Source organism: Mustelus asterias, chromosome 13, assembly GCF_964213995.1.
Source record: "Mustelus asterias chromosome 13, sMusAst1.hap1.1, whole genome shotgun sequence".
In the NCBI taxonomy this organism is placed as follows: domain Eukaryota; kingdom Metazoa; phylum Chordata; class Chondrichthyes; order Carcharhiniformes; family Triakidae; genus Mustelus; species Mustelus asterias.
Window position 1 is genome coordinate 60,232,474 of NC_135813.1, and position 25,979 is coordinate 60,258,452.

A 25,979-nucleotide genomic window follows, 5' to 3' on the forward strand; every position below is an offset into this window, starting at 1 on the left:
CCAGGGACCCGGCTTTGATTCCCGGCTTGGGTGACTGTCTGTGTGAAGTTTGCACATTCTCCCTGTGTCTGCGCGGGTTTCCTCCAGGTGGCCTGGTTTCCTTCCACAGTCCAAAGATAGAACATAGAACAGTATAGCACAGTACAGGCCCTTCAGCCCACGATGTTGTGCCGAACCTTTTCCGAAACCAAGATAAAGCTATCCTACTCCCTATCATTCTAGTGTGCTCCATTTGCCTATCCAATAACCGCTTGAAAGTTCCTAAAGTGTCCGACTCCACTATCACAGCAGGCAGTCCATTCCACACCCCAACCACTCTCTGAGTAAAGAACCTACCTCGTACATTCCTCCTATATCTTCCACCACGAGTGGATTGGCTATGCTAAATTGCCCCTTGGTGTCAGGGGGACAGCTAGGGTAAATGCATGGTGTTCTAGGGATAGGGCCTGGCTGGTATTGTGGTCAGTGCAGACTCAATGGGCCGAATGGCCTTCTTCTGCACTGTAAGATTCTATGATCCTTAATTTCTTTGTTCAGCCGCATCTTCTTCACGTCCTCAAAAATAGTATTTCTTTCTTCCTGAGGTAAATCTTTGCTGAGAATTACTAACCATCTCCTTAAAAGTCTGCCACTGCAGCTCTACTTTCCTACCTTTTGAACTAGTTTCTCAGATCACTTTATTCACACAATTTATAAACATTGACATAGATGAGCAAAGGTATTCAGTTCATCCTCACAAATTAAAGACTCTACATGGCATTCTGAACTTTTGAATGAATCTGTATTTGTGCCTTGGTTACCAACAATCAGTTTAATGTCACAAGTTGGGATTCCCATCTGCATCATTTAAATATCATTATCAGGACTTTATGCCTGATAGTCCCCCATGTTAAATTGTCCATTCATGTTAGTATGAGGGCATGGCGGCGTGAATCACAACAGCTTACCCACAACTGCACCTGGTAAGCAGAACCCATCGTTTCAATCACCCGCCTTGTGCAAAGAATTTCTGGTCTTTGGCCTAAATTTGTCTTTCCCTAGTTTGAACTCTTATTGCTTAATTGAAGCAGTATTTTAAATTTATCATTTAATGTCACGTATCGCACTACAAAGCCACCTCTGAGTGACCTGCAGTAGTGAAATGTCCATGTTTCTCTGGTGTCTCTTCTGATACTAGAAAACATCATTCCCTTTTGTTCCATGGCTGTGCCAGTTAAGTTGCAGTATGCATGACGCAGTAGAAAATGAGACAAAGGACATGCTTAGCGTCCACAGCACCATTCTAGCCTGAGTCAGAGGCCTGACAGACTCGAGCGTGTAACCCAAGTTGCAGCTCCAGTGCAGCACAGGGGCTGTGCGGCAATGTCAGGACTGTCATCTTGTGGATGAGATGCTAAACCATCTTCCCCCTCAGGTGGATGTGAAAGAACCCACGGCACTATTTCAAAGAAAAGCAGGTGAGTTCTTCCAGTGCCCTGGCCAATACATACCCCTCAACTATCATCACTAAAAGCAGATGATCTGGTCATGTGCATTGCTGTTGGTGGGAGTATACTGTGTTCAATTGGTTGCCAGATTTCCTTCATTACATCAGTAACTTCATGTCATGAGTATTTCACTGGTGATGAAGCACATTGGTACAGAGGTTTCAAAGGCACTTTGGAAATCATTTATATTTTGAAAAGGTTTTAACAATCATGTCATCACCACTGTTTCTCAATGCCCCTGATGTGGAGATACCAAAAGAACTTAAAGCCAAGATTATGATGATAGATTTAGAGTGGATATTAGTGCTGTAATTTAATGGGTTTTTTAATTTTCTTCTCTCTGAACGGTATGCTTTGTCTGCATAGCGCACAAGAAACAACACTTTTCATTGAATATTAATATATGTGACAATAATAAATCAAATTAAAAAGGCTCCTGTAGTAACAAAATACCTTCAGTTTTTAGTACCAACAGAGCCATGGCTGACAGTTATTTAACAGAGGGATGGATCCAAATATGTTATTCAAACAAATAAGTGAAGAAATAATATGGAAGCAATAAAATATTGCATAATTGTTTTAAAAATAGAATAATATGGCAAAGGAATCACAATGTGAACTTCAACATGCTTTTATGCTTGGATCAGTAATAATGGATGAGACTGCCATCTAGTGTAACTCCGATCAATTCAGTTAAAGGTATTCATAAGTGCATTTTATTCAGCAGAACTGGTTTTGGGTTAGAAAACAGACAGAATCTCTCACATTGGATCTTGGACATCAATTCCACACCAAACAAGCACAGCAAAATGTCATCCCCAGAGGACTGTGGAAGCTCAGTCACTGAGCTTGATCAAACAAGCAGAAATCATTAGATTTCTGGAGATTAATGATGGGGATAGGGCAGGGGGTGAGCCTGGATAAGATGCTCTGTCAGAGTCGGTGCAGACTCAATGGGTTGAATGGCCTCCGTCTGCTCTGTAGGGATTCCATGATTTGAGGATAGCACAGGAAAGTAGCCGTTGGGCCCCTCGAGACTGTTCCACCAATTAGAACATGGCTGATCATCTATCTGTTTGCTACTTTCCTGTGCTATCCCCACAACTCTTGATGCCATTAGTCTACTGATTTCTGGTTTGCAAATACTCAGTGTCTGAGTTTCCACAGCTCTCTGGCGATAGAGAATTCCAAAGATTTACCACCCTCGGAGTGAAGAAATTCCTCCTCATTTCAGTCTTAAATGGACTGCCCCCTGCTCTGAGACTGTCCCTTGGTTCCAGCTTCTCCAGCCAGGGCAAACATCTTACCTATATCCACCCTGTCATATCCCACCCCCCTTTAAAAAATTTTGAAAGTTTCAGTGGGACCACCTCCCATTCTTTGAAATTCTAGAGAATACAGGCACAGTTTCCTCAATATCTCCTGATAACTCAATCCTGCCAGCCCAGGATTCAGTCTGCTGAACCTCCATTGCACTCCCTTAAGTAAGGAGATCAAAACCGTACACAGTTCTCCAGCTGTGGTTTCACCAAGGCTCTATACATTTGCAGTAAGACATCTTTACTCCTGTATTCAAATCCCTTGCAATGAAGGCCAACATACTGTTTGCCTTCCTAATTTCTTGCTGTACCTGCAGGGATTCTATGATTTGAGGATAACATAGGAAAGTAGCATTCAGTTAGGAACATAGGAGCAGGAGTAGGCCATTGGGCCCCTCGAGCCTGCTCCACCAATGAGATCATGGCTGATCATTTATCTACCTGTTTGCTACTTTCCTGCGCTATCCCCAGTTACTGACTCATGAACAAGATACATGTTGGTCCCTTTGGACATCAGCACTTCCCACCTTCTCGCCATTTAAGAAATACTCTACCTTTCTGTTTTTTCTAGCAAAGTGGATAGCATTATATTTATTCACCTTATATTCCATCTGCCAAGTTCCTGCCCATTCACTTAGCCTGAGAAAAGTTATTTTGAAAGATAACCACCAATATGACCCTAAGAAATAGGAACAGGAATAGGCCTTTCGGCCCCTCGAGTCTGCTTGGCCATTCATTAGGATCATGGCTGATCCAACATTCCTCAGGTCCACTTTCCTGCCCTTTCCCCGGCACCCTTGCTATCTCTATAGCCACCTCCTTCAACTCTCTGAGACGTAGCCCATCAGGTCCAGGGATTTATCAATCTACAATCCAATTAATTTTGAGTATTACCTCTTTGTTATGACTAATTTCTTTCAGTTCCTCATTTTCATATGCCCCCTTCTTGAAGACAGACACAAAGTAATTATTTAGTTCTCCAATATTTCCGTATTTTCCATTCTAAATTCTCCTGTCTCCACCTCCAATGGGCTCATATTTGGTCCTTGCTGATCTTTTCCTTTTCCCATATCTAAAGAGGCTTTTACAGTCCACCTTTATGTTTCTCGCTGGCTTGCATTTATATTCTCTTTTCCCTTTCTTTATCATGGTCCACCTTTGCTGGATTCTAAATTGCTCCAATTCAAAGGCTTACTACTTTTTCTGGAAACCTTATCAGCCACTTCCTTTCATACAACGCAATCTTTAACTTATTTTGTTAGCCAGGGTTGATTCACCTTTCCTGTTGGGTCTTTGTGTTAGAGGAATATATATTTGTTACAGACCTTGTAACGCTTGCTTAAATACTAGCTACTGCCTGCCGACCATCATTTAGTGCATTTTCCCAATCCACCAGAGCCAACTGCTCCTCATAACTTCATAGTTTTCTTTGTTGAGATTTAAGACTCTAGTTTCAGAATGAACTATATTACTTTCAATCTTAATGTAAAATTCTATCAGATTATGGTCACTATTTCTGAAAGGCTCCTTTATATCAAGGTGATTCATCAGCCCTTTCAAATTACATAATACTAAATCTAAAATAGGCCAACCCTTGTTAGTTCTTCAACATATCACTCCAGAAACCCAATTCGTACACACTCCACACGACATTAGTGTAATTATGTTTACCCTATATATGTATGTGAATTGAAGTCACCCATTATTGCTGTATTAGTGTGTTTCTGCTGGTCATTTCTCTTATCATTTCATTAATGTTTCAATGGATAATTTCCTTTGCTTTTCTTCAAAATAGTGCCATGGGGTATTTTACATCCACCAGAGCAGGTACATGGGGCCTCGGTTTAACATCTCATCTGAAAGACTGCACCTCTGACAATGCAGCGCGCCATCACTTCTGTACTGGAGGGTCAGCTTTGATTTTTGGAGTCAAGCCCTGGAGTGGGTCTTACACCCAGCACCTTGTTACTCAGAGGCAGCAGTGCTACTCACCGAGCCATGCATGACACTCTTCACAGCAACAACAAAGTGGAGCAGACTTTGTAAGCCTCTCTATTTCAGCACTTCAATATACAGCTGCCTTTACTTCTGTTTTTTTTAACCATTTCAAGGGACCTAGTAACAGCCTCAAGGACTCCCAGGTCAATAACCAAAGAGTAAAGATCTTTCTGCACTGTTGCAATCACAGAAAATCAGCCCTCAACTACATTGTGACACATCTAGTTGTCATTTTTGAGGTCCAACAGAGACCACTAAGATTAGTAAGAAATTAGAGGTTGGTTTTGTCCTGTGACACACTTATGATAGGACCTGATCCTTTAAAGTCAACAGAGAAGTTTTCCATTCCATCCATCTGACCTGGATTGACACCTCGGTCTCAAACACCAGATATACTTTTGGCTCCCTTTCAAGGGGAAATAATTATCTTTTGGATGAAATCTAAATCAACCGGAAACATTAACAGTTTTTCTCTCCTCAGATGCTCAGGAGCTGCTGAGCATTTTTGTTTTTATTACAGTAACAAGCAGGTCAGCCATGACCTCATTAAATGATGAAGCAGGCTCAAGGGGCTCATTTTTCAGAAAATCATTCAAGGGGTGTGGACAACGTTGGCAAGGCCAGCATTCATTGTCCATACCTAATTGCCCTTGAGAAGGTGGTGGCAAGCTGCCTTCTTGAAACACCAGTGGTACAGTTACACCCACAGTGCCGTTACAGAGGGAGTTTCAAGATTCTGATGCAGCGACTGTGCAGAAACAGTGAGAGATTTCCAAGCCAGGATGGTGAGTGGCTTGGGGGGAAACTTCGAGGTGATGTTGTTCCCAGGTGTCTACTGCCTTTGTCCTTCTAGGTGGCAGAAGTTATGTGTTTGGAAGGTTCAGTCTGAGGAGCCTTGTTAAGTTCTTGCAGTGCATCTTGTAGATGGTATACATTGCTGCCACCGTAAGTCGGTGGTGCAGATGGATGTTTGTGGATAGGGTACTAATCAAGCAGGCTGCTTTGTCCTGGATGGTATTGAGCTTCTTGGATGTTGATGAAGCTGCATTCATCCAGGCAAGTGGAGAGCATTCTATCACACTCCTGACTTGGTCCTTGTCGATGGCTGACAGGCTTTGGGGAGTCAGGAGGCAAGTGACGCGCTGCAGAATTTCTAGCCACTTCTTGAACCACTGCATGTGGTACAGTTACACCCACAGTGCTGTTACAGAGGGACTTTTAGGATTCTGACGCAGCGACAGTGCAAAAACAGTGCGAGATTTCCAAGCCAGGATGGCTTGGAGGGAAATCTCAAGGTGATGCTGTTCCCAGGTAGCCACAGTATTTATATGGTTGATCTAGCTCAGTTTCTGTTCAATGGTAACCCCCAGGATGTTTTTCTGCAGTATTTTCTGGTTGAATTAATTATCTTATTTTTGTTCAGCTGCAGTACTAATTGCTTGCCCATAGATGCCACTGTTGCTCTATTATAACCAACACTGTTCAGCGGGTTCCTTCCTCTTGAGTGGGGGAGGGGAATAAAGAGTTTAGTTATCTCAGAGAAACTGAGAATTCTTGATGGTCGGAAACTCACTGATCAACCAGGAAGCATTCTATTAACTATCAGGAAACCTGTATTGGTGTACGTAGTACAGCTAATAGGCTGACTGCTTAATTTGTTCGTTCACAGTATCCATTTATCCCATTAATGTGTCAAAGAAAATACCAAGAGCCTGAACTACAAAAGATTCAAGGCCGTGTGAAATGCAGAGTTCAACTGTGTGCTGCAGCTGGTTAAAAGCACTGCACAGACACAGGAAAACATTTTGTCATTTAAGGTATGAGGCAAAGGATTAAAATAAAGTTTCACCCGAAAATCTGGATCAGAATAAGGTTACGTTTCAGGAAAAAAAGCACCAAAATTAATTTGTTACTTTGTATGGAACCCTGTAGTTTTTAGGCTGAAGATTAGTACAGCAGCAACAAAGTCAACCAAACTTGGTCAACTTTAATTCAGAATTTCAACATACATCTGCTTTTACTTCCATCTGTGTGTACTTATGTTATTAATGGCATCTTCAGTGGCCCTGTGACAGCCTCAGGCACTCCCAGGTCATAACCGCAAAGAGTAAATATCGTTCTGAGACTGTTCCAGTTTCAGAAATGCACCTCTCGACTGCACCAATGTGACACATCTCGTTGTTACTTTGAGATCCAACAGAGGCCACTAATGTTAGCAACAAATGAGAGGTTGGTCCTGCACTGTGATCCACTTATCATGGCACCTGAATCCTTCAAGTCAACTCTTTATTTTAATTTTTTTACTCCATCCTTAAAGTTACAAAGCCAATGCTCAGAATGGATTTGGCAAAGACAAATCCATTCCCTACATGCTCCAGATTCAAAATCCAATTGAATCCAATTCACGGTCCCTATAAGAGAGGCACACAAGATCCAAGCTGACAAGATGAGGCATTGTACCTTATCGTGGGCTTGATCCGACAACGCTTGATATTAACCCAAAAGCTGCGAAGAATCCTGAAAGTCAGCAGAGAAGTTTTCCATTCCATCTGTCTGAACTGGATTCAAACCCAGGTCCCAAGCAATGGCACCAGATACACTTCTGGCTTGCCTTCAAATGGGATTAATTATCTTTCTGATCAAAGGTCATGACCTGAAATCTTAACTGTTTCTAACTCCACAGATGCTGCCAGGCTTGCTGAGTATTTCCAACATTTCCTTTTTTTATTTCATCATCCGCAGTATTTTGCTTTCGAAAGAATTATCTCGTGTTTGTTCAGTTGCACTATGTTGCTGCAGTAGTAATTTCTTGCCCCTAGATGGTAATGTTGCTCTATTCTAGCCACCACTGCCCAGTTGCACCTGTTTTTGGGTCATGCTCCTTCCTTTCGACTGGGGGAGGGGAACAGTCATGTTTTGCTTCGCTAGACTTTCTGCGGTACATTACAAACAACCCCAGGCAACAAACGTTTTTTGCTTTTGTTAAGCACTAATGAAATATCCAGGTTGGGATAAACTAGACTTCCTCACTCTCTAAAGGTAGAGCTCACCAGTTCTCCTGGGTTTTATTGCATCTGACCAGATTGACAAATTAAATAGGGCATTGTGCTCAGTGGCTAATGCAAGTTGGGTTTGTATGCCCATGTATCTGTGTACCACTGTTCAAATCCAGTCGTGCTCAATCTTGTGCACCTTACCCGTCTTTGTTGGGGGTATCCTCAGCTGACTTTGCAGTGGCTGGTGCAGGATCCTGAGTTAGTTTAGTGGAGACGGACTTGGCAGCATTAGAGTCTGAGGAAGGCTGAGGCTGGCTGATCTGTGAAGGCAGCACTGACCCTGGAAGTGCCCCTGCGATGGGTACACTATTAAAAAAAGCGGTCGAAAAATCCCTAATAACAGAACAAAACAAAAGGCAGTTTATGAGACTACATGATTTTTGAGTAATTAAATACTGCATTAGAATGAATCAAATGATAACAATAATCCTATGGAGTTCAATAATTCAAAACTATTACTTGTATCATAGCTCAGAGTCTGGTACTGAATCATGCTTCATTTACAGATTCCAAACACAGGCATCTCCAATTGCTTTACCTTGAATTCAGCCTTTCTAGGGATCTGGTCTATTCTTCACTACGATGCGGATCTATAAAGTTAGCTAGATAGTGCATGTTCATGAGGCTTTTAAGGACACTTGTAGCACACAGCCCTCACAGGCAGGGGTGGAATCAAAAGGATCACTTGCAGTGTGCAAGATGGCAGAGTGGAAAATTCCATAATGATATTTATTTATTTGCTGCATAAAAAGATACTATCTAAAAGCAGACAGCAGACAAGCAAGCTGCTGCTCCTGTTTGATTCTCAGATAATCCTTTAATTTTCTGAGAGGCTTGTCACCTTTGGCACTTGGAACCTGAGAAAACCATCATCTGGATTCCCTATTGCCACTCTGCACTTTCCCCGACAATCCCCCCACAAATGCACAAGGAAGAGTATCCCATTAACATCTCCAGCAAGGAAAGCAGCCACACTGCTTAATTAGCATCATGAGGAACCAATCGGGAAGGTTTTAAATCAAAGTCGGATCATCAACTGCGCTCGTGGTGGGGAGGCATGGGCAGCAAATTGAAAAAGAGGCAATTCCCTCACACCATCCTTTTTCTGCAGCTCAACAAAGAGGTTAATCAGTTAAGCATCACAAGAAGGGTGCCCAACCCTTGGGATGAGTGGACCAGGTCCAGACATTGCTACTACTGAACAAACACACAGAGACACAAGTCCACTGAGTCCCGCTTCAACAACAAAAACAGAAAATGCTGCAAAATCTCAGCAGGTCTGACAGCATCTGTGGGGAGAGAATAGAGCCAACATTTTGAGTCTGGATGACCCTTCGTCAGAGCTGAGAGCAAAGGGATCAGCAGAGATTTATATTATGAGGGTGGGGATGGAATGGGACAAAGGGAATATCAATGAGGATACAGAAGGCTGAGAAGGTGCTAAAAGTGTCCAATAAGTCCTCATTCCCACTCCTATAAACAGATTTGAAAGGTTCTGGAATAAAAACTCAGCAAGTTGATCCAGGCTAATAGTTATCTCTGGTGAAGCATTGATAGCAAAAGACATAGTTGAGAAGATTGGAGTAAAAAGGGAATTAACTGAGGGAGAAATACATAGAACAGGCTACAGGGGCAAGTGGAATCAAGAGACAACCAATTATATTCCCGTAGAGAGACTGAATTGAAGAATGTGATGTGGCCAAGATCAAAGAGTTTTGTTTCTTTCACCTGGAAGCTTTTAGAAATTTGAATCTTTCACCTGCCCTGAGAACATTTGTACCGGAGATCTTCAGCCACTTTGCAATCCCTCCCCAAAGCCCTCTGCTTTATCCTCCTACTTCAAATGCCTCCCAGTATTATTTCCTTTAGGATACAGATCAGCACAAAACTTCACAGCATGCATTTTAAAAAGTGACTATTAGTGGAACATGAACAGTACTCCAATTGCCATCAACATGAGCAATTAATACACGTCACTTGAATACTTTCACTTGCCGAACATATCAGCATCTTAAAGCATAAATCAGTCTGTGATCATCTTTCTGGCTAGCAGCAGCCCACAAATAGCAATTAGACAGAATGGGTGATCCATTTTTCAGCAATATTGTCTGAAAGGAATGTTGGACAAATATTAGGAATCCCTGATCAGTTTGTCTCCTCCCTGTACCTGGGAGACGACAAACGGCCTCTTTTTAACGTCTCACGCAGAGGAGTTCCCTCTGACAGTGCAGCACTTCCTCAGCATTGCTATGCTCAAATCTTAGTGTTGGCTTGAACCTATGACTTTCTGATCCAGAGGTGAGTATTTACCAACTCGGAGTCAGTTTAGCTCAGTTGGCTGGACGGCTGGTTGGTGATGCAGAGCGACACCAACAGCGTGGCTTCAATTCCCGTGCCAGCTGAGATTATTCATGAATGCTCTGCCTTCTCAACCCTGCCCTCACCTGAGCTGTGGTGACCTTAGGTTAAAATCACCACCAGTCAACTCTCTCTCTCTCTCAAAGAAGAGAGCAGCCTATGGTCATCTGGGACTTTTAGACTTGTGTCTCACCTCACGAGGTGAAATTCAGAAACCAGAAGGAAGCTGGGGCAAGATTGTGGAGGAGCTCCAATGGAGAACAGCAACTATTGAGTAACCTGCCCCACAACGTGGTCACAGACCTTACACATGCCGAAGCAGATAGGACTTCCTATTTAAGCACTTGCTGCTGCTCTACACAAATAGCTTTATTCTGTGCTGTAACCATTCTATGTATCATCCATTCCCATAGACATCTCATCTGTCCCCAAAGCATTGACAACCCACTAAACTGCAATCAAAATAGGGGCTCATTGCTCCACAGAAATCGATGGCAAGAGCCATCCTGTAACTCAAATCTGAATTCAGTTAAATGAATACATTAGTGCAGAATGAGTTGGAAACGCATTGCAAGTTCAATTAACAGAGAACAGTTTCCCAAACCATTCTGGAGAATTCAGAAGCTCTTAATTAACCAACCATTCAAAAAAAATCCTAAATTACATTCAAAATCTTAAATTGGAGCTAAGTGATTCAGGGCTGGCATCAGGAAATACTTCCTTCTTCACAAGGGAAAGCTGGAACCCTCTTACTCCACAAAGTTGTTGAGATTAGTGGATAATTGAAAATGTCAAAACAGATTAATAGATTTCAGCCAGGCAAAGGTATTAAGTGTTACAGGACAAAGCAGGTGAGTGGAGTAAAGATACTGATCAGCCTTGATTGAAGTGAATGGTGGAACAGGCTCAAGGGGCTGAAGGGCCAATTCCAGTTTTTGTGTCCCAAAATGGATATCAATGAATGCGTCAGTCCACTAGCCAATCTTATTGAGGCAATTTATACCAGCTCCTCTTCATCATAACAAGACACTCCTTTTAAATATCCATTGGTAGCAATGAAAATGGCAGATTCTACTGCAGCTCTAAATCCTCTCTTCCACCTTCTTCCGTTGGGAAAAAGATACAAAAGTCTGAAGTCACGTACCAACCGACAAAAGAACAGCTTCTTCCCTGCTGCCATTAGACTTTTGAATGGACCTACCTCGAACTAAGTTGCTCTTTTTTTACACCCCAGCTATGACTGTAACACTACATTCTGCACTTTCTCCTTTCCTTATCATAGAAATTATCATAGAATCCTACAGTGCAGAAGGCAGCCATTCGGCCCATCGAGTCTGCACCGACCACAACTCTTTTTCTATGAACGGTATGCTTTGTCTGTATAGCACGCAAGAAACAATCTTTTCACAGTATACTAATAAATGTGACAATAATAAAATCAAATCAAGTCAAGCTCCTGTTCCAGAGAGGGTCAGCTACAGTCTTCATTCTTTTAAGTTACCAATCACAGGGGATAAAAGAGAGCAGTTTTTTACAGGCCACTCTCACTCTTACACACCTGGCAAACAGATTGCTGCCTTCAGATGGTTGAGTCTTGCGATTTGTAACTTTGCCCATCGGTTTTACCCCTCATTGAACACTGACACTTCAGAACACGCCATTGAGAGAGACAGCAAAGGAAGAACCAGATTCAAAAGCATAGGAAAAGCATCCCCTCAAACTATTTATAACGTGACTTATTTTCCTGGTGGCTGACAAATTATTTTTTGCTAACTTCTGCCACTTCAAATCACTTGATCCTTGCAAGAAACACAAGGTTGAAAGGTCTTGCTGCAACTGTACAAGGCACTGGTGAGGCCGCAACTAATACATGTGACAGTAATAAATCAAATCAAAACAAATCTGGAAAGTGCAAGTAGTAGCAGATACCATCAGTAATAAGAAGTGCAGTTACAGAACCTGATTGTGTAAGGGTTATCAGTAGAGACATGGTCATCAACAGGAGGTTCCAGTTAGGAGGAATTATTTTCACAGCAACTTCATTGCAGTGTTAATGTAAGCCTATTTGCGACACTAATAAATAAACTTTATTATGCGCCACAAAGGAACTCGATGAGCACCAATCCAGATGGCCAATAATCCAATTGGTGTTACTGATATTATTAATACAATTACTTTCTCAATCTCTCACTCATTTCCTCTTTGTTGCCAACAACACCTATTCATATTTTTAAAGAAGCAACAACAGACCAAGACAATTAAAAAATGTCAAAGTTAATCAGAATAATCCTTCAGCAGAATTAGAGCAAAATCTCTTTTTAACTCATGAGCAGAATGTGCTTTAGTGTCACAACAACACAGGCCATTTGGCCAAACCAGTGCATGCAGTCATTTATGCCCCACTTAAACCTTATCCCATCCGCCTTCATCCAGTTCTATCAATGTAACCCCTCTGGTGTCAAGGTCCAGGATGTCATTGAAGAACCCACAGAGGTGGGGGAAGGGTTAAAGGCCAGATAATGGACAAATGGCCAACATCAGTAACAATCACATTGGTAGAAAAGGGGATGAGGTCCTGTAGGCAGATTTTAGGGATCCAGGAAAGAGACTAAGAAGTACCTCTAAGGTCATAATCTCCATATTATTTCAGGTGCCAAGCGCTTGTGAATATAAACAGAAGGTTAGTGCAGACGTATGCATAGTTGGAGAAATGACGCTGGAGTGAGGGCTTTAAATGCATAGACATTGCGACTGGTTCTCGGGGTGGTAAGACCTGATCAAATGGGCTGCACCTTAATAGGCTGGGGCTAATGGCCTCATGGGGTAGTTGCTAGTGCTGCAGGAGCGGATGTATATTAATTTGGCTGGGGAATGGAAACCACAGTATGGCATTGGAAAGGAGAAGCAAGGTGCACAGAGGATTGGGAGAGACAGATAGCATCAGAGTAAGAAATAGAAAGGGATTAGATGGAGTCAGAATACAGCAAGATCTAATTCAGGTTTACGGTGCACATATGAAAATACAGGAAGCAAGATGCAAATAAATATATTTTTTTGATTTGATTTATGATTGTCACATGTATTGGGAGACAGTGAAAAGTATTGTTTCTTGTATGCAATACAGACAACGCATACCGTTCATAGAGAAGGAAAGAAGAGAGTGCAGAATGTAGTGTTACAGTCATAGCTAGGGTGTAGAGAAAGGTCAACTTAGTGCAAGGTAGGTCCGTTCAAAAGTCTGATGGCAGCAGGGAAGAAACTGTTCTTGTCAAAGAACAAAGAACAATACAGCACAGGAACAGGCCCTTTGGCCCTCCAAGCCTGCGCCGCTCATGTGCCCAACTAGACCATTCGTTTGTATCCCTCTATTCCCAGTCTGTTCATGTGGCTATCTAGATAAATCTGGAACAATCCCAACATGTCCGCCTCAATCACCTTGCTTGGCAGTGCATTCCAGGCCCCCACCACCCTCTGTGTAAAATACGTCCCCCTGACATCTGTGTTGAACCTTGCCCCCCTCACCTTGACCCCTTGTGTTCGTCACCTCCGACCTGGGAAAAAGCTTCCCACTGTTCACCCTATCTATGCCCTTCATAATTTTATACACCTCGATTAGGTCGCCCCTCATCCTCCGTCTTTCCAGGAAGAACAACCCCAGTTTACCCAATCTCTCCTCATAGCTAAGACCCTCCATACCAGGCAACATCCTGGTAAACCTTTTCTGTACTCTCTCCAAAGCCTCTACATCCTTCTGGTAGTGTGGCGACCAGAAGTGGACGCAGTATTCCAAATGTGCCCTAACCAACGTTCTATACAGCTGCAACATCATATGCCAACTTTTATATTCTCTGCCCCGTCCAATAAAGGCAAGCATGCCATATGCCTTCTTGACCACCCTCTCCACCTGTGCTGCCACCTTTAAGGATCTGTGGACTTGTACACCCAGGTCCTTTGTGTGTCTATACTCGTGATGGTTCTGCCATTTATTGTATAGCTCCCCCTTACATTAGATCTACCGAAATGCATCACTTCGCATTTATCTGGATTAAATTCCATCTGCCATTTCTCCACCCAATGTTCCAGCCTATCTATACCTTGCTGTATTCTCTGACAATGTTCATCACGATCCGCAACTCCAGCATTCTTTGTGTCGTCCGCAAACTTACTGATCACACCAGCTACATCTTCCTCCAAATCATTTCTATATATCACAAACAGCAGAGGTCCCAGTACAGAGCCCTGCGGAACACCACTAGTCACAGACCTCCAACCAGAAAAAGACACCTCCACTGTTACCCTCTGTCTTCTGTGGCTAAGCCAGTTCTCCACCCATCTAGCTAGCTCACCTTTTATCCCGTGAGATTTAACCTTTTGCACCAGCCTGCCATGAGGGACCTTGTCAAACGCTTTACTAAAATCCATATAGACGACATCCACGGCCCTTCCCTCATCAATCGTTTTTGTCACCGCCTCAAAAAACTCAACCAAATTTGTGAGGCATGACCTCCCTCGTACAAAACCATGCTGTCTATCGCTAATGAGATTATTCAGTTCTAAATGCGCATATATCCTATCTCTAAGAATCTTCTCCAACAATTTCCCTACCACGGACGTCAAGCTCACCGGCCTATAATTACCCGGGTTATCCTTGCTACCCTTCTTAAGTAATGGGACCACATTTGCTATCCTCCAATCCTCTGGGACCTCACCTGTGTCCAGTGAAGAGACAAAGATTTCTGTTAGAGGCCCAGCAATTTCATCTCTTGCCTCCCTGAGGAGTCTAGGATAGATGCCATCTGGCCCTGGGGATTTGTCTGTCTTAATGGTTCCTAAAAAACCTAACACTTCCTCCCTTGTAATTGAGATTTTTTCTAACGGGTCAACACATCTCTCTGAGACAATACCAGTCAACATGTCCCTCTCCTTTGTGAATACTGATGCAAAGTATTCGTTTATTGTCATTGCAATAACGGAGACCTGGCCCAAAAAAAGGACAGACGTGCATTCTAAACATTTCTGGGTACAAAGTGCTCATGAAAAATTGGGAAAGATAGAAAGGAGAAGGAATGGCAGCACTGATTAAGGACAATAATGTGATTGAGGATTCCCTCAAGGGTACAAGTGCTGAATCCATTTGCTAAGAATTAAGAAGCAATAGATGTACCATTACAATACTGGGTCATTCTATTGGTCAGCAATAAATGGGAAGGAAAGAAAAAGAGTAAATTTTCAGGGAACTACAGAGAGGTGCAAAAACAGTGGAATGGTGATAATAGATTACTTTAATTATCCTCATCTAGGGTAAAAATGTAACGTACAGAGAGGGAGAAGGTGTGAATTTTCTTGGCCAGCACATTTATAGTTCAATGGAGGAGGGCCCATTGCTAGTTCTGGGGAATGAGATGAAGCAAGTGGGTTAGGTGTCAGTAGGAGGATATCCCAGAGTATTAAAGGAAGTGGCTCTGGAAATATTGGGTGCATTGGTGGTCATCTTCCAAAATTTTATAGGCTATGGAACAGTTCTTAAGGATTCTTAACCTCAGTTCTTAACCTCACTATATGAAAAGGGAGGGAGAGAAAGTAGCGAGAATTATAGACCAGTTAACCTGACTTCAGTAGTGGGGAAGATGCTAGAGTCTTAAGATATGATAACAGAACATTTGGAAAGCATTAACAAGATTGGACAAAGCCAGCATGGGTTTATGAAAAGAAAATCATGCTTAACAAATCTACTGGAATTTTTTGAGGTTCTAACTAGTAAACGGAGAACAATGGATGCAATGCATTTGGACTTTTGATAAGGTACCTCATAAAAGGCTAGTGGGTAAAATTAAAGCACATGGGATAGAGGGTAATGTATTGATATGGACTGAGGATTGGTTGACAGACAGGAAACAAAGAGAGGGAATAAATGGTCTTTTTCCCAGTGGCAGGCAGTGACCAGTGGGGCACCACAGCGATCAGTGCTCGGGCCCCAGCTGTTCACAATATATTAAAATGACCTGGAATAGGGAACCAAGGCAACATTTTCTAGTTTGCTCTCAATAGAAAACTGGGTGGAATTGTGAATGAGAAGGATGCAAGGAGGCTTCAAGCTGATTTAGAAAAGTTGAGTAAATGGGCAAACACATGGCAGATGCAGTACAACACGGCTAAATGTGAAGTTATACATTTTGGTGTGAAAAACAGAAAGAGTATTATTTAAATAGTGATATATTGGGAAGTGTGGATGTACAAAGAGATCTGGGTGTCCTTGTACACCAGTCAATGAAAGTGGAAAGACAGGTGTAGGAAGCAATGAGCAAGGCAAATCAATGTTTTACTGCAGTTATACACGGCTCTGGTGAGGCCTCACCTGCAGTACTGCATGCAGTTTTAGTTTCCCTACTTAAGGATATACTTGCCATAGAGGGAGTTCAGTGGAGGTTCATTATGATACCAGGGTCGGCATGACTGTTCTATTAGGAGAGATTGGTTCAACCAAGCCAATATTCATTGCAGTTTAGAAAGGTGAGAGGAGATCTGATTGAAACGTCTAAAATTCTAACGGGACTGGACAGATTAGATAAAGAGAGGATGTCTTCCCTGTTTGAGGAATCTAGGACCAGGGGACACAGTCTCAGGATATGGGTAGACTATTTAAGACTGAGGTGGGGAAAAAATTCTTCACTCAAAGGGTAGTGAATCTGTGGATTTCTCTACCACAGAAAACTGTGGAGGTCAAGACATTTTAAGTATTCAAGAAAAAAATGGATAATTCTTTAGCTTTTAATGACATCATTTTCTCCTTGGAGAGACGAAGGATGAGAGGAGACCTAATAGAGGTGTATAAGATGTTGAGAGGCATAGATCGGGTGGACTCTCAGAGGCTTTTTCCCAGGGTGGAAATGTCTGCTACGAGAGGACACAGGTTTAGGGTGCTGGGGGGTAGGTACAGGGGAGATGTTAGAGGTAAGTTTTTCACACAGAGGATGGTGGGCGAGTGGAATCGGCTGCCATCAGTGGTGGTGGAGGCGAACTTAATAGGGTCTTTTAAGAGACTCCTGGATGAGTACATGGAGCGTAATAGGATGGAGGGTTATAGGTAGGTCTAGAAGGTAGGGATGTGTTCGGCACAACTTGTGGGCCGAAGGGCCTGTTTGTGCTGTAGTTTTTCTATGTTTCTATCAACAGGTATGAGGAGAATGCGAGAGTAAGGCGTTTAGATCGAGCATCTGCCATGATCATATTGAGTTGCAGTGCAGGCTTGCGCTTGCAATGGCCAACTCCCACTCCTAGTTAGCATTTATGGAACAGTGATCATAGCATAGATTCATATTCGTTATGCAAAAGGAAAAGGAGGAATCCAAAGTTAAAAAAAACTTGACAATTGCACGGTCCATTTGAACGGGTTGAGATTGGGCCTGTCCAAGTTGCAATCAAACATTGACAGGCAAAACTGTAATGGAACAAGGGGCGGCCTTTAAAAAGATGATTTGAGCACTGTAGGGGCACAATCCCATGGAGGAGAAAGGGGAAAAGGGAGGGGAACCAAAGCCAGAATTCCCGTAATAATGAGGGAGATAGACTGTATGTTGAAATCGAAAAAGAAATGGGTCAAGCAGTATAAGCAAGAACTCGACAGACTATAGAAAGTGAAAAGGAAATCAAAGATACAAAGAGGGAGTATGAGAAGAAACAGGCAGTAAATATAAAAGGTAATTCAAATGCCTTCCGTAAACACATACATAGTAAAATGGTAATAAAGAGTGGTGCATTCTGGATTAAACTAGTGAATAATGCATGGAGGCCGAGGGCATGGCTGAGGTTTTAAATGTCTACCTTTACCAAGGCAGAAGTTGCTAAAGTCACAATAAAAGAACCGAGATAACGGATGGGCTAAAGCTGATCAAAAAGGAGGCATCAGAAGAGATGAGCGTACTTAAAGCTAAGTCACCAGAACCAATCAGATGCATCCGAGAATGCTGAGGGAAACAAGGGTGGAAATTGCAGAGTTACTGGACATAATATTTCAAATGTCCTTAGATATGGGATGGTGCCACGGGTCAGTAGTCTAACCTCAATTTTGAGAAAGCTTTTAGAAACATTAATCGTTGACAAAATTAATAGTCACTTAAACAAGTGTGGATTAATTAGGGAAAGCCAACATGGATTTGCTCAAGGCAAATAGTGTTTGCCCAACTTCTTGTTGACTGAGATCAAAATGGAAATGTCTAGAGATGGGGATGGCACGGGAGAGGGGAAAGCGGGAGAGGAAGTGTGTAGCACAGGAGGGAGGGAACTGCATTGGAAGGGTGGCATGGGAAGGATGAAATAGTATGAAAGAGTGAGAGGTTATAGCAGCAGGTGGCATGGGAAGAATAGGGTGGCATGGGAAGAATAGGATGGCATGGGGAGTGACGGCTGAGTCAGCTGATGGAACTTGTTCAGCATTCGAATATGATTGCTCATGTTTTATGGGTGTTTATGGGTATAAACTAAAGGGTACCATTCTAAAAGAAGGTTGCAGGAACTGAGAGACCTGGGTACATATGTGCACAAATCATTGAAGTCTGGCAGGGCAGGTTGAGCAAGTAGTTAAAAATGCACACGAGAGCCAAATGCAAGTTAGCCTAAACTGGAGAACTGCGACCAATTCTGGGCACGTACTTTAAGAAGGATGTGAAGGCGAAAGAGAAGTTACAGAAAAGATTTACGAGAATAGTTCCAGGGATGAGAGACTTCAGTGACGTTGTTCTCCGTAAAGAAGGTTGAGCGGAGATTCAATAGGACTCAAAATCTTGAGGGGTCTATACAGAATAGATAGAGAGAAAGTGTTCTCATTAGCAGAAGGGTCAAGAACCAGAGGGCATTGACTTAAAATGGTTGGCAATAGAACCAAGAGCAACCTGAGGAGGAGTGCTTTTACGCAGCAAGTGGTTAGGATCTGGAATGTACAGCCTGAGTGAGCGGTGGAGGAAAGTTCAATCATGGCTTTCAAAAGGGAACTGAATCTGCAGGGAAAAATTGTGCAAGGCTACAGATAAAAGGCAGGGGATTGAAACTAGCTAAATGTGATTTGCAGAGGGCCAGTACAGACTCAATGGACCAAATGATCACCTTCTGTGCTGTAACCATTCTTTGATCCTATCACCTTCGTATTCTTATCAGACTTCCTCTTATATGCATCTATATTGTTTGTCTCAACTACTCCGTGACAGCAAGTCACACATTTTCACCACACACTGGATAAAGAAATCTCTTCTGAATTTCTGATCTGATTTCTGAAAGAACCCTAGTTTTGCATTTCCCCACAAGTGGAGATGCATGCTCTATGCCTATGTCAAAACACTTCATAATTTCACAAAACTCTATTCGATCATGATTCAGCCAAGACTTCTGAAGTGAAAAGTGACTCAACCTTTTAACTTTTTCTGCATAGCTATAATCTCGCATGTCTGGTATGTCCTTGTAAATCTTTTTGGACCATCTCCAGAATCTCAATATCCCTTTCATAACATGGCAATCTGTGCTGTACTCAGCACTCCAAGTGTGATAAGTCTTTGGAGGCAGGAGTCCCTTCACCAAAATCCTTTTATTTACAATTCCAACAGCAGCACACAGAGTGCTATCAGTCAGCAATCTACCCTTGGGAGTGCCAGAGGAATTGACACTCCCAGTTAAATACAAGGAAAAGACTCCCTGATTGGCCCATCAATTGTCTCCTTAATCAGAGAGTTCAGATTTCAATAGGCCAACCTCAATGGCCTGACTAAAGGCAATACACCAAGATAAAAGCAAATTACTGCAGATGCTGGAATCTGAAACAAAAACAGAAAATGCTGCAAAATCTCAGCAGGTCTGACTGACAGCATCAGTGGAGAGAGAACCGAGTTAATGTTTCGAGCCTGGATGAGCCTTGAAATGTTAACTCTGTTCTCTCTCCACAGATGCTGTCAGACCAGCTGAGATTTTCCAGCATTTTACTGATTGTGTCCTAACTAAGATTCAATACAGTTTACCATAACATCTCTATTTCTCATTCTATCAGTCTGGAAACAAATCCTAATGCTTGGTTTGCTTTTCTTATGGCCTCATACACCTCTCACAACTTTTAGTGATTCATGTATTTGTACTCCCAGCTTCCTTGGCTGCTCAACATTATTTTCTAAGTAAAGCATGGTTTCCTTATTTTTCTTACAAAAATGAAATCGACTTAACTAGGTTTCAATTCAATTGCCAGATGTACATACAGCCAAGCTTATGAGAATTTTTCCTGGACCTCCTCAGTATTGCTATCCCTCTCAATTTGGCATCATCCGCAAACTTTGAAATTGTGTCTTTCATTCCAAAGTCTAACTTGTTAATATAAATTGTGAACAGCACTAATCACTGTGGGATCCTCAACCCATCTTCTGCCACTTTGCACAGCTATCAATTAAACCCTGCTCTCTGCTTTCTGTCTTTCACCATTCTGCTACTTCTAACTCTGTATGCTCTGTCTCTATTAATTAGTCTGTTATGTAGTATCCTATCTAAGGCCTTTTGAAAATACAGATACATTACATCTAAAACATTGCCCTTATCAGTTCTCTCGGTTTGTTATATCTTTTAAGAACTCAGTGAGGTTGATCAAGCAAGACTTTTCGTTTTCAAATTCACATTGACCATTCATTAGTATATTTTTGGTTTTCAGATGCTTTTCTATGTTCTCTGACCACCGGGCTCTTGTTTCCATCTTCTAGTCATTTCTTTTGTCCTCTGCTTTTTCCACACCCTTCCTGATTACATATCCTTAGGCACTACAGTCAGCAGCAAGGGTTTGCCGTGCATTAACTCCAACTCCAGTCAACTGCAGGTGTCACTTGCAGATTTGAGTGATCTGTTTGACTCATACCATTAGCAAGTTTATCATAGAGCATGCCTTTGGCAATGCAGACAACATCCGCTGCTGGCTCACATCACCCAGCCAATGGAGTCAATGCTCATCCAATAAGGCAAACATGCTGGACATCCAGTGCACGCTGGTGCAATCCAGATTTGGCACTCTGTTCTGCCAGGGGGTGCCCAATATTTGTCTGAGGCAGCAAAAATGGAAGCTGTTCAGCCACATTTCTTTGCTTGTGTATTTTGGCCATGCTTCGCTTCTGCAAAGGAAGGTACTGAGAGCGCAAACCTGCTACATGTGGAGCTTTTTATTTTCGGTTAGCTTAACGTTGGTTCACACTCAACTTTGAAGTGGTAGCTGTGGCCTTAACAATCCTGCCAAAGATTTTTGCATCAAAGGAAAGCTTGCTGGTAATTGTTGATCCAAGGTACATAAAGCTGTCAACACCCCCCAAGAGGCCTTGTTGAGCTCTACTCTGGTGGGTTCGTTATCCAGCTCTTTCATGACAGGAAAGTCTGGAAAAGCTGCGAGAGCTTCTTTGGTGACAATGTTCTCCACTGCATAGAGTTCCAGGTAATGCTTGACCCACCTTTCCATCTGCTTGCTAGCTTCAGCGATGATCATCCCTGTCAATGTCTTCAGGGGAATTGATTTGGTTGCTTCTGGGTTTCTTGCTTTCTCCATTCTTTCATACATCCTTATAGCATCCCCGTATCAGCATCATACTGTATGCTGTTGCAGAGTTTTCCAATTTTGATTAGTGCAGTGCCAAGCAGTCTGCTGAGACTTAATTCTGGCAGCTCTGAGAGCACCTGGATTTTGTTTGCTAGGGACGTGCTTGTAGCTCATGGGGGCTCTCCTCTTGGTTGCATTAACTGACTCCAATTCAGTCCAATAAACCTCAAGCCAGTTGAAGTTCCTCTGATTTCTTTGCCCATATGCAGTGAGTGCAGAGATGGCATTGCAGAGATGATCCCACTTCAATACTGCACTTTAGCCTAAGGCATTATTGTCCCGAAGAGCCTAATCGAGGATGTTGAGGAGCACCTGGATCCTTTCTGGGTCAATAGTATGGCAAGTATTGGTTTGAGGATGATCTTTCTACTTGGAATGTATAGGTTCCTTGGCTGAAACCTGACCTTGCCATGCACCAGTGGTCAGTGTCACACTCAAAGCTGTGATAGTTACAAGTGATGAGGACATTGTTAATGGTGATGATCAGATCTAGCTGGGGTCAGTGGCACGATCTTGGATGATAATTAATTAGAAATAATTATTTAATATCCGTTCTATCTCTATTGCTTGCTGTGATTTTATCCTGAGCATTTCCGTCCCGACTTTACTTTTTAAAGTTTACATGCCTGCAGAATATTTTTATTCAATTTAATTTCATAATTCTTCTTTGCTTTCCTAATATTCTGATTGCTCTCCTAGTCTTTTCATATGCTACCTCATCCTGGCTTTCCTCTCATATCCATGAATCCAGAATCCAGTAAAAGTTCCTTCCCTTACCTTCATCTTTTTTCACCTTATTTCTTCATTCATCTTTGATATCTCATTAGTGTTTAGTTTGTACTTGTTTTTAGCAGCATACATTTTTCCTGGGCTCTGTTGCACACAGTTTTAAATATTTCCTACTGGGCTCTGCATCATTGGTTATCAATGATCACATTGAATGGCAGAACATATAGTTTACTCTGCTTCTATTTCTCATTTTCTTAGGAGAACACTCACCAATAAAGTTCAGAACATTGTATGCTCACTGTAAATATAACCAGGTTACTGCCAGGGGCAAATATTTCATGTTTCCCCTCTTTGTTTAACCAGAAGCAGCTTCTCCAGTAATCAAAAGAACCCACTCAGCCATGACCGGTCTCCCCGTGTAGCCTTGCAACATTTAGTGGCCATGAACCTTACTGCAGCTTCCATCTTACACTCCCAAGGGTTGTGCAATTAGTGGAAAATCAAATCAGTTTAAGTAGAATCATAGGTGGAACGCTTCATGCTGCCCGTGTTCAGTGACACTAAGCCACAGCTCTGAATCATCCAGACAGAACAATTGTCAAATGCTCTGCTTCCACCAACCACGAGATAAAATATCAGTACTTATACATTCAGTGTAACAAAGCTGGTGCTAAGTGAGGTACCCTCTGTTATCGCAGTAATCTCAACACAATGGCCTGCTGAGTTCAAGCCTTCCTAGTTGCACAAGCAAGAGGTGGTTTATAAAACTGAGGGCTGGCCATAACGCATATTAAAAGGGAAACCAAAGTCATTGGCTGGGAAAGTTACAAATCTCTAATTAATTGGCGGGGGCTGAATGACATCAAGCCCTTAGCATGCGGTTCTCTGAAAACCAACTGAACAAAACAGACTTAAGTTACTGCCCTTTACTCACTCCAAGTTCTGCATTTAGCATGAAACACACATGCATCTGAGAATAATATTTTCTTGATGGATTTCTTCATGGATTCTTAACTGTGCAACAACATTTCAAAACTTTTCAAAAGGGGATTGAAAAGACCTCTTACCCCGTGTCTAACTGAGCAATGCAAAAGGGAGTGATTCTTCTCCGTCCGTCAGCTGTCCTAGTTTCAATCTGCTTCTTTAATAAATTCTATAAAGGGGAGAAGAGAGAGAAAGAAAATTCAGACGCTATTATCCAGCGCACCATTTGCTTCGACTGAAGCTCCCAGTAATGTGGCCAAGGCTCTTAATTAGTTTTCTTAAGCTGCTCAGTTTATTCAAACTGCTCTTTTAATCTCTCAGACCACAGAAAACACAGTACTATAGAGAATCCTCCATTCAAAAGTGAAACAAATCCTTCAAAACTAAACATTAAATGTGATGGGAGCAAAATATCTTTCAGAACATTGCACTAACGATTGTCATGCATAAATATTCTGATGATGGGCAATCCTGCCACCTTTCACAAGATCTTTGAAACACAACACCCCCTGGAAACAAGCTGCATCATATTACACCAGCCAGCTTTATAACAGCGACCTGGACAACACAACCTTTCGTTGCAGGGTGGTAATTCATCCATCTAATAATAAGCAACATTTGGCAAATTTTTACTCAACTTTACAACCTGTTAATGATTGTACTTCACGTAATACTCTGATGCATTGTGTTGTAGAATTGTACCAGGTACTCTAGCCATGTACAATACAGCTTAAAACAAAGGATCATCTTATAACCATTACAAATTTTGATAATTCCTGGTAGTCAGCAATGAGAACAGATATTCCATTTTGGATGCAACCACATGCAAGATGAAGCAGGGGCCTTTTTCGGGACAGTAAACACACCACTACTTGAGAGTACAAGCAAAGTTAACCCCACCCACTTCCCCCTTCTGGAGAATAATATAAATATATATTGCTAAACAGATGAGATAGAAACCAACTTTTGTCTTTTGTATCATGGACAATAAGGGTTTGCAAGTTGATTAGCAGCCTGATAGGTGACCATGGGCTGTAACTGTCTATTGTACCATCTGGCAGGAGGGTTTATGGGGCTCCAACAGCCTATAAATTTGATGACTGTGGTGGAGATGGATCAAGAGGGCAGGGCTGAGGGGCACTCACCGGATGCAATGATCGCAACAAATGTCAAATCAGAACAACTGCTATTAATGTCACTTAAGAGTCAGCCAGTTACAAGTTACTCCAGTGACGAATACAACCAATAATAAATTGTCACCCGGAAGAGAAATGGGCGAACAAATTTGAAATATGACCACTAGGGCAACTGACCTGCATGACAAATTAAGACCAGTCTGCCCGAGGTAAAGGTTGATGATGTCTAACTCATCTTTGTGTTTGAGACCCAGGTACTATCTGAACTATGAAGAGAAAGCAGTTACAGATTCAGCAACCGAACAGAGAAAGAAAATTAGAACTTGATAAACGCTTAATCACATCTCAAGATAGTCCAAAACACTTGACAACCAATGAATTATCAGTGAAGCACAATAATTGTTGGCAAAGCCTAAGTTCTGATCATCCTAGTCATCAATTACAGGGCAAGAAAGACAAAGAAAAGGATCATGTCTTCAAGAAGAAACCAAGACCCTAGTTCTTGGCTCAGACAGGAGTTTCAATCATATAGCAGCTGAGAGGATTAACAGATAAAGTATTCAGATTCAGGGATCACCTGGATTGGATTCAATTGTTTGAAGAAGCCAGAAATAAATTTTCCAGAATTTATTTTGTTTGTATTTCCCAGTAGATGTTAATGGATGCTGGGGTCAGGGTGGTGGTTGCCTATGGGGGTGGTCTGGTCATGATGTTCCAGTTATCATGATTGTGGTGCAGGCTTGATGGACCAGCTGATTTTTTCCTGGCCATCATATCTGTATGTCCCAAGGAGAACAAGCATTATCTGTCTTTATGCTATTGTACATGCAAACTGGGTCTCTTTCAGGTCAAGCCCCCTGAGACAGCACCTTCCAAACTATGGCCAATACCATCTAGAAGGACAAGGACTGCTGACGCATGGGAATCAGCTGAATGCTCCCCTCCAAGCCATTCAACATATCGACTTTGAAACATACTGCCATTCCTTCACTGTCGCTGTGTCAAAAACCTGGAATTTCAGTGCTAACCACTGTGCCACCGTGTGGCACAGTGGCACAATGGTTAGCAGTGTTGCCTCACAGTGCCAGGGACCCAGGTTCGATTCCCGGCTTGGGTCATTGTCTTTGCAGAGTCCGCATGTGCCCCCAATGTCTGCGTGGGTTTCCTCCAGGTGCTCCGGTTTCCACCCACATTCCAAGAGACGTATTGGTTAGGTGCATTGGCCATGCTAAATTCTCCCTCAGTGTACCCGAACAGATGCCGGAGTGTGGCGACTAGGGGATTTTCACAGTAACTTCATTGCAGTGTTA

General features: G+C 42.3%; 1 protein-coding gene across 2 annotated transcripts in view; it reads right to left on the reverse strand.

The window, feature by feature from the left end:
- The window catches only part of hira (histone cell cycle regulator a), a 100,439-nt gene that overhangs the window by 31,147 nt on the left and 43,313 nt on the right, over window positions 1-25,979 (reverse strand). Inside the window, exons 13-14 of one of the 2 annotated variants that reach the window (XM_078226849.1) lie at window positions 23,617-23,702; window positions 8,002-8,193 (exon numbers count right to left, since the gene is read on the reverse strand). In XM_078226849.1, coding sequence (XP_078082975.1) covers window positions 8,002-8,193; window positions 23,617-23,702 — 278 coding nt within the window. The remainder of the gene's footprint in view (window positions 1-8,001; window positions 8,194-23,616; window positions 23,703-25,979) is intronic. The other variant, XM_078226850.1, reaches the window with a different exon arrangement.